The sequence below is a fragment of the Neopsephotus bourkii genome, unplaced genomic scaffold (genome assembly GCF_033783945.1).
Source record: "Neopsephotus bourkii isolate Nb327-2 ecotype Australia unplaced genomic scaffold, CSIRO-AGI_Nbou_v1 NB_1680, whole genome shotgun sequence".
Lineage (NCBI taxonomy): Eukaryota > Metazoa > Chordata > Aves > Psittaciformes > Psittacidae > Neopsephotus > Neopsephotus bourkii.
Genome location: NW_026902154.1, coordinates 496,953 through 513,440, shown reverse-complemented (window position 1 = coordinate 513,440; position 16,488 = coordinate 496,953). Strand labels below are relative to the sequence as shown.

Here is a 16,488-nt window from a genome sequence, read left to right as displayed (position 1 = left end):
CCAACCCCTCTGCCATGGGCAGGGACACCTCGCTCTAAACCATCTCACCCAAGGCCTCATCCAACCTGGCCTTGAACACTGCCAGGGATGGAGCATTCACAACCTCCCTGGGCAACCCATTCCAGTGCCTCACCACCCTAACAGGAAAGAATTTCCTCCTTATATCCAATCTAAACTTCCCCTGTTTAAGTTTTAACCCATTACCCCTTGTCCTGTCGCTACAGTCCCTAATGAAGAGTCCCTCCCCAGCATCCCTATAGGCCCCCTTCAGATACTGGAAGGCTGCTATGAGGTCTCCACGCAGCCTTCTCTTCTCCAGGCTGAACAGCCCCAACTTTCTCAGCCTGTCTTCATACGGAGGTGCTCCAGTCCCCTGAGCATCCTCGTGGCCTCCTCTGGACTTGTTCCAACAGATCCATGTCCTTTTTATGTTGAGGACACCAGAACTGTACACAATACTCCAGGTGAGGTCTCACAAGAGCAAAGTAGAGTGGCAGGATCACCTTCCTCACCCTGCTGGTCACACTCATTTTGATGCAGCCCAGGATGCGGTTGCTTTCTGGGCTGCAAGCGCACACTGAATCCAGCTCATGTTCATTTTCTCATCGACCAGCACACCCAAGTCCTTCTCTGCAGGGCTGCTCTGAATCTCTTCTCTAAGATCACTGCAAGATCACTTGTACTGGAGGGGATTTTGCTTCCCTCTGGTCAGGTCTCCTGTATCACACTGGTGTTTTTAAAAGCTCCCCCTGTTTGAACACACTGCCAGCACGGTCAGTTAGACTCTGCTCTTTAATGTGCTATTTCTTTCAACGTTGCCATCCCCAACCTCAAACGCGACGCAGCGCTGCTTTAAGAAGGTCCTGCCACGCACCCCAGCACCGCCCCCCTCGTCATCCCGAGGAGTAAGGCCTCAACTGGCAATAACCACCCAAGGGAAGACTCGTGGTGCTAAGAACCAATCAAGGGAAGACTCTTGTGGTACTAAGAACCAACCAAGGGAAGACTGTTGCGGTGCTAAGGACCAAGGGAAGACTCTTGCGGCCCTTCTAGCGGAAATGGCAGCAATGACAGAGGGCAGTGTAGCTACTGCGGTGGTTTGGGTTGCATCCCTGATGAAATAACAGCATGGAGATGAGAGAAAGGGTTAATCCTTCTCCCCAGCAGGGCTAGAAGCGTTTCATCTGGCGGCGTTCTTGGCGGCGTTGCTTCTTCTCATTTGGTTCCTGACCGGCAGGTGAAGACTCAGCTGTAAACCAGGGCCCCAGGATGTTCACCCACAGCAGGTAGAGAGCGCGCCCTGGAGCCTGCAACACACACATGGCACAAACTCGGTCACACTGGGGCTGCTCCCACTGAGGAAGACAAAGGAACTGGAGTATCTGTCCAGGCTGGATCACAGGATGCACAGAAATCAAAGGCAGGCATCCAATATACATGGCCTGATTTCATACGGTTTAAGAACTTGCATACGTATCCAGCACTTAAGCTTCATATATGGAAAGCCCAGCATCAGGTCTGAATTAGCTCCATCTGCTCAAACATTCTGCCTCTCCCTCCTTCAGAAAACATGCACATTCTCTGAATTAAGCAAATGTTACCCAGATGGTCTCCAGGGGACAGTCAGGGTCTAGACTGCCCTCTGCCAGACCAGTTAGAACGAAATGTGAGTACAGACTGGAAAGAGATAGGCTTTCTAAGATTCACTGGCACAAGGTGCCCAGAGAAGCTGTGGCTGCTCCATCCCTGGCAGTGTTCAAGGCCAGGCTGGACACAGGGGCTTGGAGCAACCTGGTCTAGTGGAAGGTGTCCCTGCCCGTGGCAGGGGGTTGGAACTGGATGAGCTTTGAGGTCCCTTCCAACCCAACCCATCCTATGATTCTATGATAAGATTGCCTTACATACCATTGTGGCATATAGTCAAAGCAAATCTGGGATTTTTTAACTAACTGGAGATTTTCTGATCTTCTGCAAAAGCAGTTTTAGCCACAGGCACATGACAAATGTGTCACGAATAGAAAGAGTGTGGTGTGTTAAGGGGAAATCAAAGCCTACAGCGTTTTATCTACCAAGCAACCCAGGGTCCAGCAGTTCCCAGCCTCAGACTGTGCTGGTGAGTGACTGAGAAAACCAAAGAAAAAGAAACACAGTCTGTTTGTTACAGTCACAAAAAGGCTCTACACACAAAGATGGCTTTGATCCGCCTGTTTCTTGTTGCCCTTTCACAGGACCAGGGAGGAAGGCCAGGGCCAGCAATATCCAGAAGGATCAGGACTTCTTTCTCTTGTACGGCCTCACTTTTAACAAGATTTGACAGGGAGATCAAAATGTTTATCAGAAAACAGTTTTGGCCTGAAACAGGACACTGAAATGAAATGAATAAATAATGTCCCCAGTCTGGAAGGCATGAACAGTGTAGAGCAACAAGGACCACCACAGGGGCTTACCAAGAGCCAGAAGTACCAGAGGTAGAGAGAGAAGCAGCTCAGCACTTGGACTATGGCTGTCAGCAGGATCACATCCTTGAGGTGCCTAAGGGAAGAAAAGCAAAACAGGAACCTTCCATCCCAGGCCCTGCTGCACACACCAGCTCCTCTGGCACCAGAGCCTGTCTGTGCTGCCTTCGGGCAGCAGCTCTGCCTGCCCGCTGTGGCTCTGCTTGGCCACACAAGGGTAATCTAGAAGAATCAGAGCAGTAAACAACAAAAATAAATGGATCTGACGAGCTAAAGAGCCAGGCTCCTTATGAAAAGGGACATTGAGAAAGCTGAGGAATGCAGGGGGGTGGAAATCAGCAACAAAACCACTTCCCCTACAGTATGCAGCAGCAGCCAGTGCCTGCTGATTTGATAAACATCATGGCATGAAGCTGAGCTGCTCACGGCTGGCTGCACTGAAGGGAAATATGCATCTTCCCTATGCCATTTCACACTCAGAGTCACCAAAGGGCTAGGTGCTGCATGGACAAGCACACCATCCGTGGTGAGGAGCACTCCCCTCCTGCTTATCCAACCCTGGGATCTTCCACACCAGCCTGAGGCAGAGCCAAGAGCAGCTACGGAGGGGAACAAGCTGCCCACAGTTAAACTACTGCTCTCAGGACACCTGACACCCAGCAGAGGGGAGCAGGTATTAGTTTTTTCAACAGGAGTCATGGGATGTGTCATGGAGGGTTAGAAAACATGAACTCTTTCACTCCCATTAAATCATTATCTGATGGAGCAAGAAACACTTGACCAAATCCAAGAATGGGGTCAAGAAGACAAAGCCAAAATAATCAAATAGTTTGTCTCATTCTGGGCAGCACAGCAAAGTGACCACAGAGAGCTGGTTCAGGCTGGTTCAGGGACACCAGCATCAGCCAAGACACTGCAGAATACACCATCAACAGCTCCATAACCAGACACTGAGGTGCGGAAATCTTGTGCATCACCAGAGGACACAGGGGTGATGGCAGGCACCCCACAGAACCAGCTCTCCCAGGGACCAGCAAGGACGCCTTTCTCAATCCCAGAGCAACACAAAAATCTGCTTCAGTTACAGACAGCAGGAGGCAAACACCATCAAATCCACAGCATTCAGGAAGCAGCTCCGAAAGAGGACGAGTTCATCTGCTGCAGCACACTCAGCTGAGAGGCAGGAAACATCCCCTGCGTTCTGGAAGTAGCCACTAGCCTGGAGTAGTTCCACCATCCCCAAAGTGGCAATTTAGAGCTGACAAAACGGATACAGCCAACAGGAGGAGCACTGAGTGTTTGTTAACACTTTGTGTTGATGTACCAGCAGGGTTAAACTCTCAGGCCTAAGGGTTCTGCACAGGTACAAAGGCACAGGGTAAGGATGGGAACTTCGGCTGTACAGCTTTTGTTTTGAGAGCTCAGCCTCCCCTGTGCTTTGCACAGCCTGTGCCTTGGACAAACATCAATTCATTTTAATGTGTTATAAAACTCACCCCAACAGTGTGTTCCTCAGGCAGAAAAACCTCAGCACCACAGTACTTGTCACCTTTTTACAGCAGGTAACAGGATCCATTGCCAGCTCCTGTCAGTCATTTCCCTTGGCACCACCATCACACATCTGCATGGGGCAAGTATCAGGGCACCCACCCTGCCTCGGTGCCTTACACATCTCCCAAAGGCATCTCCCTCAACCAGGATACCCCGGATGACACCAAACTTGCTGTATTTTCCTTATTCCACTGTCCCATGGTGCCATTCACAAAAAAGGTACCCAAAACACAGAATCCCAGAGTGATTTGGGTTGGAAGGGACCTTAAAACTCATCCAGTTTTAACCCCCTGCCATGCGCAGTGACGCCTTCCACCAGACCAGGTTGAGCCAGAACAGCATAAAATAGGAGAAAAGTGCTCAGCTGAACATCAGGAAAGAGAAATCACTATAGGATGAAGAAGGCATAAAGCACTCAGCTTACAAGTCACACCAGAAATAACTCCCTGGCCACCTCATTCCTTGGCTCTTACACCAGGCATCCAAGTCTTTCTGGCTGCAGGTCGCACATCTACTATTCCACTCACAAAACCAGAGATAAGAGCTCATTCTGTGCAGACAGCAAGTTCTGTGCTGCACAAGCAGGTCTGCCTGCTGGTAACACCTGCTAGCTGCAGGAACAAAGCTCATGTTAAAAAACCCGAAGTGTATTAATAGATGGCCCTTCCAGCATGACAGCACTTGATGTGATGCAGCAGGCTCAGCTGGGAGCACCCTTGAAAAAGCCTGCCAACAAGAAGACAGAGGTAAACCTGAAATCATAAGGCAGAGATGTGGGAGGGAAGGGGACAAGGACTCCAGGTACCTCGCTCAGCACACACTTAAGAACCCCAGCACAAGGTGGGCCAGCAGATGGAGGCTGAGGGCAAGGAGACAGAGTGCAAAGCCATGTGTCCACAACTGCCTGGCAGGTTCCTGTAACTAGTCTGAGAGCTACTGTTAGAAAACACATAAATCTATAAGCTGTTTCTCTGCTTCAGTACTGTTGTCTCCTTACTTTATGTAACAGAGCTCTTCAGGAACTGCCATTGTGTGTTGTTTGACCAAGCGTTAGAGCACTGCGAAGAACACTGGACATGCAAACACTTGATGCTGTCTGCAGACAGACATGAGGCATTCACAAGCACAGGGAGAAGAAAAGGCTGACAAGACAAGAGAAGCTGGTAAAGGCCATGTTGGACGGGGGCTTGGAACCTGCTCTAGCGGAAGGTGTTCCTGCCTGTGACAGGGGGTTGAAACTGGGTGAGCTTTAAAGTCCCTTCCAACCCAAAACACTCTGGTTCTGTGATTCTAAGTCAGAGAGGAGGTCTGCTAGTGTGCAGATGCAGCCAGGATGGGGTAACTAGCAGCCTTTCTGCTCTGTTGAGCACTACCTGCAGTGCTGATTTAAAAAGGAATGTACATATCTGTGTGTTGCAGAAGCATGGACAGTATCAGCATTGTTTCTGCACTGAAAGATGTCTGTGAGCTGTTCCAGCTGAACCATTTGGGATCTCTTACCTGTGTGCCTCAGCCCCTCAGACAGTGACTGTTCTAGGCTGACATACCCACACAGCAGCTGGTGACTAGTGCACGCCAGGCAAAGCTTTCAGATAATGGGGGAGAAGTTCTTTACTGTGAGGGTGGTGAGGCACTGGAACTGGCTGCCCAGAGAAGTGGTAAATGCTCCATCCCTGACAGTGTTCAAGGCTGGGTTGGAGTAACCTGCTCTAGTGGAAGGTGTCCCTTCCTGTGGCAGGGGGCTGGAACTGGGTGATCTTTAGGGCCTTTCCAATGCAAACCAGTCTGTGATTCTACGATTCTCAGATGAAACAACTCCAGCTCCCCTCACACCTGTGGGCAAGCTGAGGTAGGAGCAGAGGCCTGGGCTCTCCCGGCTCTGTGAACACGCTCAGGCAGCAGGTCCTGCTCACCTGGGCTCGTGTGGACACTCACTCTGCCATCCCCTGCTCCATATTCAGGTCAATTCCCCCGTCGGCAAGGCTGCCATCATCTGTGAACGACGGCTTTGCCATGGAGCTCATGGACCGGTAGCTTGTGCCGTACACCACGCAGCTGAAGATGAAGGCTACCTGCAGCAAGGGAACAGCCGTCAGCCGCCAGAGCCGCGGCCCTCCCGCGGCACGGCCGGGAAAGGCCGCGGAGCCGCCACAGCTCACCCATGTCCACGCGGAGGCGGAGGGGTAGAAGATGACCAAGTTCACCACGGCGTAGAGGGCCTGCGGAGAGAGTACAGCCCGCGTCAGCACAGCACGGCCCAGCACGGCCCGGCCCTTCCCGCCCGCCCAGGCACTCACGGAGGCCGCCAGGATGATGCGGAGGTAGAAGCGCAGCGTCTCCCGGTTCTCCTCGAAGATCTGCTTCTTGCCTTTGGTGCCCGCCTTCCCCTTGGGCTGCGGAACCGAGACAGGCCAAGGTCAGCGGCCTCCCCGGGCCCCCGCATCCCCGCGCCCCGGCCCCGCCACTCACCGCCATTGCCGCGCCGGCTCCGCGCTCCGCTTCCGGCCCCGCCGGAAGGGACCCGGAAATGGCGGCCGGCGCCTCCCTCCCGGCGCTTCTCCCGCTGCCCACCCCGGGGCGGGGGTTCTCCGCTTGCCAGCCCACATGCACACCGGGGCTCTGCAGACACGGGGCTTGATGCCCCCCTTCCCTCCCCGCTCCGGGCCCGTCACCGGCTCTCGGGACCCGCGTCAGGGCCCTGCTCCCTGAGGAGCTCCGCTCACTCCGAGTGGTGGTGGGGTGCATGGAGGGGCGGCAGAGCCTACGGGGCAGCGGCCTCCCACAGACTGCCCTCACCAGCCTCGGCTCCCCGGTAGCAGCCTCTGTATGTCAGGGACGCTGCTCTCCAAGCTTCAGACCTAGCACTGGCCTGTTTGCAGGAGCTGAGGCTGTCCAAGTTGCTCCCTGCAGCTGGCCTGAGCCTGCCTTGGATGGAACCGGCCTTACCTGTAGCCCCACTGCCACCTTCCTGGTAACAGTCCTTCCTTGGCAGGCCTGGGGGAAAGGTTGGACTTGCCCTTAAAGGCCTGTTCCAACCTGGCTGATTCTATGATTCCTCAGGTGAGGAATGGTGATGGACTCCATGCCTGCACCTCAGCACCAGGACCTGCCAGCTGTCCAGCCTTCATGCCCAGTGCTGCAGCTCCCACACCACCATCCTGCTCTTGCCTGCTTTGACCCTTTTCATAGGAACCCAGACTGGTTTGGGCTGGAAGGGACCTTAAAACCATTCAGTTCCAACCCCTGCCACAGGCAGGGACCCCTTCCACTAGAGCAGGTTGCTCCAAACCCCGTTAGCCTGGCCTTCAACACTGTCACAGCTTCTTTGGGCACCCTGTGCCAGGGCCTCAGCACCCTCACAGGGAAGAGCTTCTTCCTTATAACCAACCTAAATCTCAGCTGTTTCAGCTTAAACCCATCATCCCTTGTCCTATCTCTACAGTCCCTGATGAAGAGTCCCTCCCCAACATCCCTATAGCCCCCCTTCAGATACTGGAAGGCTGCTCTGAGGTCTCCACGCAGCCTTCTCTTCTCCAGGTTGAACAGCCCCAACTTTCTCAGCCTGCCCTCATACGGGAGCTGCTCCAGCCCCTGATCATGGTTGTGGCCCTCCTCTGCACTTGCTCCAGCAGCTCCATGTCCTTTTCACGCTGGGGACACCAGAATTGCACACAGTGCTCCAAGTGGGGTCTCACAAGAGTAGAGCTGAGGTGCAAGATCACCAGGATCACTTTTGCGCAAGCCCTACCCAAAACCTTTGGCAAGAACACAGCTGTGAGTTCTCCACACGTGTTTATTGTCCCAGTACATGGGGAGCAGAGGCACAGCCAAGCCCTGGTGCCCTGCAGCAGCCACTGTGACTGCAGCACCCCTGCAGAAGCTGTAGGCACGAGAAGGTGTGGGGCACCGTAGTGGGAGGTAGCTTGTCATGGTGCAGTAGTGCAGCACCATGGCTGAAGTGTGCACGTATCTGCCCGGGGCAGGGGAAGGCACCAGGACTGGCACACCACCACAGCACTAAGCAGCAAGTACAGACCAGAGTCTCCTTGCACCAGGCGTGGTGGCAGTGGACCCCCAGCTGATGAGGTGCTGGGGAGAGGGAGATTGTACCCTAAAGACCCCCCTTCCAGAACAGGGAGCACACAGGGCTCAGTGAAAAACCATTTCAGTACAGGAGGGTCCTGGCTGGGCAGGCACATGGTGCTCTGGAGACGACATCTGCTCACCAAACCAAGGGGAAAGTGGCTTTTATCCTTTTTCTAACTGTGTTTTTGTCAAGAGAGGATCCCCTGCACTCATGTGGAGAGTTAGGCTGCATAGATTCGTACCTTTGTGGTGCTGACCCCCCTCCAGCTGTCCCAGAGCTGCCATAACCTTTACTCCAGCCCTATCTTTGCCCTCTCTGCTCAATGCCTGGCAGTGGTGGGGGTCAGCACCACCCCAGAGGTGTTTGGCTGCCTGCAATATAGTCTTGCCTGTGGCATGGGAGCAAAGCAGACAGGTCACCCCCACCTTAAACAAGAGCCTGATGCTTGGTGGCTCATCCCTGTGCTCCCACAGGAGGGCAAGACACAGGTAGGAAAGGACGGGCTGTTCACCCCGGAATGGGCAAGATGCAGGCAGCACGTAGCCCCTAGCCAGCACCTGGGCATGTCCCTTTGGACTGGAGATGAGGGACAGAGAATAGCAGAACGGGGTTGATTTTGGGGGGCATAAGGGAGAACTAGGCACAAGGAGGAACTCACTGCTCTGCGTGGCTGAAGTCATAGCAGAAATTTAAGTTGCTGGGGGGCTTGGGGATGGGAGGAGGGGTGTCAGGGATGCTGATGTTTTCCAGGTCCAGGACCCGCAGCTTGAGCTCCATGGATAGCAGGACATCAAGGTCTGTCTGCGTCCGTTCACTCGTCATGTCCTTGCCGAGGAGCACGTTCAGCCCATCTGTCCAGAGGCAGAACTGGGGAAACAGCACAGGCACCTCTGGTAGCAGCTCAAGAGGCCACCTCCTCTCATGTGGCTCCCATCTCAGGCCCACACATGTGCAGATCCCTTCCTTCCCTGCTGTCTCCTGGCAGGGACAACTGGCCACAGCAGGCCCATGGAGCTTACCTCATACCGGGTTGGGGCAACAAAGTTGAGGCAGTATTCCTCCATGTCATACACAATGGAGAAGGCCAGCTCCAGGACATCCTGCAGAGGGGTTACGTGGCTTCTCAGCTGCGCTCTTTCCAGTCCTGGCAGGGGTTCAGGACAGGAGCGGCCTCCCAGCCACCTCCTCTGTGCCCCAGGAGACCCAAGAGGTCTCCAGTCTCAAGCCACTTCATCCAGGAAACCACCCAACCTGACACCCTCCACCCACCACCAAAACCCACCACCAGATGTGGAGGGCAGCCCACCGAGTCCCCTGTGCAGAGCCAGGGTGTAGTGGGAGGTGCTGACCTTGTTCTGTTTCCCAGAGCCTTTCTCCTTTGTGTGCGGACACTCCTTCCCCACAAGCAGCATCTTCATGTCTGCAACAGGAACTGGGGCAAGCAGAGGAGCTGTCAGTGCCTGCTCTCCTCTCCTTTTCCCCAGGTCCCCAGAGCCCAGCAGAGCCCAGGTATGGGGGCTCATAGCCACCCACAGCTCGGGGAAGGGAAGGAGGCTCCACAAAGCCCCACTGGAGAGCCAGCACACACCAGTGGGCACTGGGCAAGGAGGCAGCAGCCACGCAGAGGGGCAATCCCTACATTAAGGCATCCCCAGCATGTCACAACTGGGGATGGCAGAGGGCGCCCTCCCTCCTTCCCACCCTCTCCTCTCCGTCACCTACTTTTCTCCATCAGGCTCTCAATAGGGGGAGAGTGCACCCCCTCCTCCACGTCCCCATAGTGCAGCACCTTGTGGTTGGGTGACAGCCGGCAGTACCAGAGCTTGTCTGCAGCAGAAAGGATGTTAGAAAATGCTCGGCCTCTCCCACTGAGGGCCCCTGCCCAGGTGGATACCCCACTTGGTCCTACTCTGTGGGTTACCCCACATCAGCAATCCAGGGAGACAGGCACGCTACTCCCCACTGATTAATTGTGCAGATTGATCCCCAGTGGCAGCGGACATGGGGACAAGCCTCTGTTCCCTCCTGGGACCCCCATCCAGGAGCAGGGGGCTGCACTCACCCTGCCTGCGGCGGCTGCTGATCTTGCGGAAGAGGGTGCCCTCGCAGAGGTGCAGCAGGCGCTGCTGTCGGACCAGCTCCAGCAGCTCGGGCTTCAGTCTCTCACGCAGCTCTCTGTGGTGAGAACCAGAGAACAGGAGCATGGCAGCTTCACCAGGCTCTCACTGGCCTCCTCAGCAACCCCACAGCATCCGTCCCTGCAGCCCCCAGCCCTGCCTACAGCTCACTCACAGCACAGGCACAGCCAGCGTCTCCTCCTGGTGCAGTCGCTCTGTCTGCCGCAGCTTCAGGATCTCGCTGTAGTTCAGTGCGTTCACTCGGGTCTTGAACAGCTCCAGGGAGGTGGGCTTGAGGGACAGGGTCCTGGTGATCTGCTCCCGCACTACCTGCAGCACCTGCAGGGCACAGGATGTCACCCCCAGTCTGGTGATGCTCCCCAGAGACCCTGAATTGCTGCACAGTTCCCACTCAGGACCCCAGTGCTCCCTCACACCTTGTCAAAGTCCTCCTGGGTAGCACGCATCTCCTTCCAGGTCTTGTTCACCAGTTGGATGCAGATGCAGAAGAGCTCTTCAAAGAAATGATCCTGCCCGAAGAACATAGGGTAAAAGGCCTGAGCAGTCTCTGAGCCTGTGGTGAAAAGGACACATGATGCCAGACTTCCCAGTTTTTCCAGGGGACTTCAGTGTCCAGAAGAACCTGGACATTTCCCAGAACCTTTCCCTGCTGTAGGCGACACCAGTGCCTGGTGGCCCTGTGCTCACAGTCCCCTGCCTTGGCAGCTTGTCCCCACTCCTGCCAGGCAGCAGGACAGGGAAGAAAGGCCAGGGTGCACACATACACGTCTCTCCGATGTGCAGGATCTCACAGAGGATCAAGGTGAGCTGGATGCTGCTTCGAGCAAAGGGGCACTCATGCTTGTCTTCCCGGCTGCTGTTCTCAAGGACAAACTGAGGAGAAGGCAGTGGACTCAGAGGGCAGCCCCAACAGTGGGGCTCCTCCTGAACTTCCTAGTCAAGCTCTCCCCCCACGTTAAGCCATTCCAAAGAGAAGTAGTTAGCTATCCCCAAAACCAGCCCCAGCCTCCTCCTTCCCCTGCTGCTGTGTAGGAGCTGATCACAGGCAAAATGGGTGGCAGCATGGCTAATGGCTAGTTTCATCCAAATTGTCCTAGTCTGTTCAGATAGGAAGAAGGCTTGGAAACCAAAAAAACTTATGGGGAGCCGTCAGTGCTTCCAGCCTCAAATAGCTGCTCCTACCCACAAGGAGGACTCAGCTCCATCTGAAACAGGGCAGCAGTAGAACACTTGCCCAAAAGGGACATCCTTGCCTGGCTTTGGCCAGGTACGGGTCAGAGGGAAAGGAAAAGGAGATGCACCAGCACATCTACACCAGAGTTCTTTAGGAGAGAGTACGCACCCTGCTATAGGCATTAGGGGTGTGCTTGGAGAAATACACCATGTTGTCAAGGGCAAGGAGACCTGGTGGAGCACGGCGGAGGTCCTCTGCTGGGTTGCTGTTGTTCTAGGACATAGAAGGATGCAATTTAGCAGCTGCTTTGTTAGAGCAGCAGAGTCCTCCCAGTTTGCCTTTGAGTCCTAGCAGCTAAACTTGCTGTTTGGGAGTATCATGGGAGCTGAGGGAGGTGCCGCATGGAGGCCCATCAGATCAGCAGGGACATGAGGCTTAGGGCAGCCATCACAAGGTGCTCCAGAGCACGAGGCTGGGGAAGGGACGCAGGGGAACACACCATGAAGCCCAGTTTGCGGAACTCCTTGGCACAGAGGGACCGTCGGCGCTCAGTGCTGAAGCTGCTGGCAGGCACCTCGCTCTCTGACTCAAAGGCAGTTTGACGCAGCAACTGGAGAAGGTCCCGCTGTTCCTGGTGGGAGAGCAGAGAGGAGGGAGTGCTGGGGAGCCTCATGGAAACAGGTTCTCTCAGGACAAATGGACAATGAAATCACATGTGCTGGGTTCACCCAACGGCGAACCTTCACCCGCCTCTACTTCCACAGATGGAGGAGTGCAGGGCCACACTGAAAAGGAGAACGCTCCCAGACCTGGGAGTAGGGATCCATGGAGGTCCTCATACGGCGCTCACACAGGTTGAGGCTGACAGACTGCAGCACGTACAGGTAATGGGCCATCTCGTCCCCCAGCGGCTCGGAGCTGTGGATGATGTTCTACAGGAGACCGTGAGTGAGAAGGGTCCCCCAGGCTGCTTCTCCCAGTTCCTCCAAGCGCAGGGCCCAACAGCCAAAGCCTGGCAGGTTCTGCCAAGGGGTGCAACTCTGGGCAAATGGGTGCAAATGCAGCAGCACCCATCAAGGAAGGCATCAAGGAATAGGTGTGAGGCACACAAGCAACCCAGCCAGGCACTGTCACCAAAGGCTGGGGAGGAAGGATAGAGGATGAAGAACAGAGCACACCCTTGCACAACCCCAGCTCCTCACCTTGTGGATAAACTGCCTGATGTTCTTCCCCCTCAGGTACTCCATCATGTCCTATGAAAGGATGAGGCTGTGAGATGCTCCCCAGCTCAGCACACCATCATTTCCCCCCCAGAAAAGCCACTGTTCCCTCTGCAGACTCGCTTCCCTGTTATGCCTGGCTTTGGGTGACAGCCATGGTGATAACAGAAAGGAACCAGCAGTCTCTGGAGTGACACTGGTGAGCAGGAGACCTGCCCCCAGCTCCCACTGCCCTGGCGTCCAGGACTAGCCCACCTCAGTGGGGCTCAAAGAGATCCTGCCCCACCCAGCTGCCAGAGCAGGTTGTGTTGGTCAAGGAGAAGAGGCAGAATGAGGACGCTGACTTTAAACCTCTCACCACCCCAGAGAGCACAAACACTGCTGCAGAGGACCCAGCTGCCTAAGAGCCCATCATGGGGCACTTTCAGCAACCGGTCCTGTCTGCTGCCTCATCCCTTACCCGCCGCTCAGCATTAGTCGCAGCCAGCAGTAGCGCAATGAGCAGGGCCATCGCCTTCAGCTGTAACTGGACATTTGTCCTGCAGGAGGAGGAGGAGGAGGAGAGTCACCAGCTCTGTGCATGGTCTTTCCCTCCCCAAGGCAGAGTCCTCTCCCCACCTCACTCTCAGTACCCACTGCATGGAGCTGGGAGACCCAGAGAGTCCAGAGCCATGAGTGAGCAGCTGCTGACAATAGGGTGAAGGGTGAGATGGTGCCCACAGCTGACACTGCAGAGCACCCATGGATGGGGCAGATACTGCTCTGCTCACACCCATGGGTGCAGCATTTTGGAGCAACAGGAAAACCCAGGGTGAGCAGCAGACTCCTGCCTGGCAGGAGACCTGGGCACAAGCCTCTCCATTTTCTAGCAGCAAACCGAACAACTCCAGACTGAAGAGATGCAGAGACGCGAGGAGGATAAGGGAACAAAGGACCCGCCTTAGCTGAGGGATTTAACAAACAGTATAGCACCACCACCCGAGTCACAGGGTGTTCACTCCTGCTCCTAAAGACACCAGGGAAAGGGAAGGAAGAGCCAGCACCAGTACAACAGCAGGTCAGCTAAAGGACTGAAATATCTGAATGGAACAGGCCATGAATGAAGGAATCTACCCTGTATAAAGGATGGTTTTAGGATAGTACATCCCTTCCTCACATGTTGTTTGAGGAGGGCACAGTACAACATTGTGCCAGAGATAATCAGTGAGACCTGGAGAAATCCCCTCCAGCTCATCCCCACCAGCTTTGTGGTGCGGACAAATGATGCTGCGGCCTCTCCACCTCTCCACTTACACCTGCAGGTGGGCGAGAAGACGATCCAACGTCACTTCTTTTTTGACTAGCTCAAAGAGGAGGCGACTGGTAGGCACCATGTTCTCCAAGATAGACAAGGAGAGCTGCTGGATGGATGCATCCACCACACTCATATTGACGTAACTCACTATCTGTGAGACACAAAACCATCTGTCAGCAGCAGGCTGAGCCTGGGTGACAAAGGCAACAAGGAATCCCAAGGGCACGGGCTGTGGAGACTGCAAAAGACACTTACCTTCTTGATGAAGGCTGTACTAAGAGTCTCCCAGGAAACAAAATCATGCTCCATCAGCTCCATGAAGGCCTTTAGGGTGTAAGCCAGCATCTCCCCTGTGCTGGAGAAACAGATGAGCAAATGCGGTGAGGACGGCTCCAGACACCCCACAGTCACCACCATAAGATGGGAATGCAGTTGCACACTGGTGGGTACGTTAGAAACAGCTGGAGAAGCAGTGAGCAGGAGAAAAAAGAAAAGAGCCACTGTTGGGTAAGAAATGGAGCTCTCACTTAACCATGTCATGAAGTTGACCCAGGGGAAGCTCAACAGTTTCTGGAAAGCTGTGTTACCACCATACCGCAGACAAGCCCTTGGGAAAACCAAACCATCCAAATCCCTCACCGTGCTTCCACGAAACACGTGCTGCACTGCCTGGGTTTAAAGGCCACATCCTCTGTGAGGCAGGAGCTCAGAGGAGATCACAGTATCACAGTATGCTACAGATTGGAAGGGACCTCAAAAGCTCATCCAGTCCAATCCCCCTGCCGGAGCAGGAACACCTAGATAAGGTTACAACAGGAGACGCACTATCACTTCCTGGAAGAGTCAAGCAGACACCAGTATTTGGCAGCCAGGCGTTTCTCGAGCTGCCTGCAGATCTCTCACAGCTCAGACAGAGCCTCAGGACAGAGGAATTATTTGGTGTGGCAGGAATAACAGCAGTGGAAGCTAGGATCATCACAAGAGGCTTCCTGATAGAACAACCCATGAGGATGCCGATGACCCAGCCAGTGAAGGGATGGGAGGTTCAGATCTGGTCACATTCACAACGAGTGAGGACCACAGACTTGTGGGGATGTTCCAACAGCTGCCAGTGTGAGGAGAGACAGTCATATACCTGCAGGCAAGGCACATGCAGAGCCAAGTGCCCTGCAACGACCACTGCCTTTTATGCCACAGCACCAGCAACGAGCCAGGAACATGAACAGAGTCCAGTCCAACACCCAGCCTAAAGCTCACACCGAGGGAGAAAAACAATCAAGAACTGCAAGGGAAGTCCTCTCCTGATACCCACTCGTTCCCTTCTTCCACTATATAGAAGATTTGTTTCAAGCCATTCCTGTTAATGAACTCCTGAGCAAAGGTCACGTCCTGGGAGAGGCTTGCAAGCTTCTTCAGTGAGTCAGTCTTCACATCTGAGTTGTTGCTCTGGATCCCGCTGTACAAACGTTCCGCTTCTTGGTCCTACCAGGAAGGAAAGAACCGAGACAGCAAGGAGACTGGAGCAGGCTGGAAGAGCTTAAGCACCAGTTTTAGAAAGAGGCTTTAGGCTACAGCCACCCTGGTGGGAATCTGGACTGAGAGAGAGCTGAGGAAGAGCAGAGGAAGGAGCTAGTGCTAGGAACACTTGATGAGTTGGCCCACGTGTCCAAAGCATCTCAAAATGATTTAGTTTCCCTTCAAACTGCCCCAGGCTCTGCTGAGGGAGAATGAAGGTTGAGACAGGTCTTATTCCCATGTTACTTCTGCTGGATCTGGGGCACCATGAGGAGCCAGAAGTCACAGCAGGGACATCTCCCCAGAGCACACACAGCAGAGAAGGAGCCGGGGGCTATGGGGGAGTGGAGGGATGTACCGGGGAGGTGGTCAGTCGTAAAATGCTCCCGTTCTTGATGTCCCCGCGGTTCTGTGAGGAGAAAGGCAGCGGTGAGGCCGGGCACGCCACGGCCGCGGCGCTGGCGTAGGCGGAGGGTGTCTCACCGACTCGGTGATGTAGGTCTGCCGCCCGTCCACGTACTGCAGCGCGTACTGCTCGGCGTTGGGCAGGCTCCACCTGTGCCAACGGGGACCCGGTCACCGCGCCGGGCAGGCAGGGCCGGTCCCCACCGCGGTGATGGGCGGCGGGGGCGGTACTCACGCGTCGCAGACGTCCTTGAGCACCGAGGCGAGGGGCTTGGTCTGCAAGGGACAGGGTTGGGGACGCGGCCGTGAGGCGGCGCCGGGGGGGGGCCCGGGGGCGGGACCCGGGGGTGCCGGGTGGTACCTGGTGGAGCTCGATGAGCTGCGGGATGGCTCCCACCATCTGGATGGCTATCTTCACCACGTCCTTGCGCGGCGGCATGGCTCCTGTCTGCTGCTCCCTGCTCGCTGCACCGCAGTTCCGGGTCACTGCAGCCGCCGCCGCCGCCGCCACCGCCTCCCGTTGGGCCCTGCGGCCCTGCCGCCGCTGCTTCCCAGCCCCGTTCCCGGCCCCGTTCCGAGCAGGCCCACCCTTCTCACCTGAGCTGACGCGGGCCCGGTGGGACCCACCTCCCGGGAGAGTGCCCGGCC

General features: G+C 55.4%; 2 protein-coding genes across 7 annotated transcripts; both read right to left on the bottom strand.

Moving 5' to 3' along the window:
* Positions 1 to 773: 773 nt before the first annotated feature.
* Positions 774 to 6,539, bottom strand: TMEM208 (transmembrane protein 208). 3 transcript variants are annotated; one of them, XM_061375900.1, is made up of 6 exons: positions 6,477 to 6,539; positions 6,305 to 6,400; positions 6,167 to 6,226; positions 5,943 to 6,079; positions 2,448 to 2,532; positions 774 to 1,307 (listed from the first exon to the last, which is right to left on the bottom strand). In XM_061375900.1, exons 1-6 carry the CDS (start codon positions 6,480 to 6,482, stop codon positions 1,170 to 1,172), a joined length of 522 nt encoding a protein of 173 aa, XP_061231884.1. In that variant the 5' UTR covers positions 6,483 to 6,539; the 3' UTR covers positions 774 to 1,169. The 3 variants fall into 3 exon arrangements, with proteins under 3 accessions (XP_061231884.1, XP_061231885.1, XP_061231883.1); XM_061375901.1 differs by lacking the exon at positions 6,477 to 6,539 and having other exon boundaries at positions 5,943 to 6,075; positions 6,305 to 6,464; XM_061375899.1 differs by lacking the exon at positions 774 to 1,307 and having other exon boundaries at positions 2,186 to 2,532.
* A 1,523-nt stretch (positions 6,540 to 8,062) lies between these two features.
* ELMO3 (engulfment and cell motility 3) lies at positions 8,063 to 16,340 on the bottom strand. Of its 4 annotated transcripts, XM_061375894.1 has the most exons (20): positions 16,202 to 16,340; positions 16,076 to 16,116; positions 15,919 to 15,991; positions 15,794 to 15,844; positions 15,233 to 15,402; positions 14,176 to 14,275; positions 13,920 to 14,071; positions 13,087 to 13,165; positions 12,609 to 12,659; positions 12,216 to 12,338; positions 11,906 to 12,037; positions 11,575 to 11,679; positions 10,997 to 11,105; positions 10,649 to 10,785; positions 10,387 to 10,550; positions 10,157 to 10,269; positions 9,817 to 9,921; positions 9,444 to 9,526; positions 9,114 to 9,194; positions 8,063 to 8,961 (listed from the first exon to the last, which is right to left on the bottom strand). In XM_061375894.1, the coding sequence occupies exons 1-20, from the start codon at positions 16,277 to 16,279 to the stop codon at positions 8,749 to 8,751; spliced, it is 2,160 nt and encodes a 719-aa protein (XP_061231878.1). In that variant the 5' UTR covers positions 16,280 to 16,340; the 3' UTR covers positions 8,063 to 8,748. The 4 variants fall into 4 exon arrangements, with proteins under 4 accessions (XP_061231878.1, XP_061231879.1, XP_061231880.1 ...); XM_061375895.1 differs by lacking the exon at positions 12,216 to 12,338; XM_061375896.1 differs by lacking the exons at positions 13,087 to 13,165; positions 13,920 to 14,071; positions 14,176 to 14,275; ... (3 more) ...; positions 16,076 to 16,116; positions 16,202 to 16,340 and having other exon boundaries at positions 8,064 to 8,961; positions 12,216 to 12,324.
* Between the last annotated feature and the right edge of the window lie 148 nt (positions 16,341 to 16,488).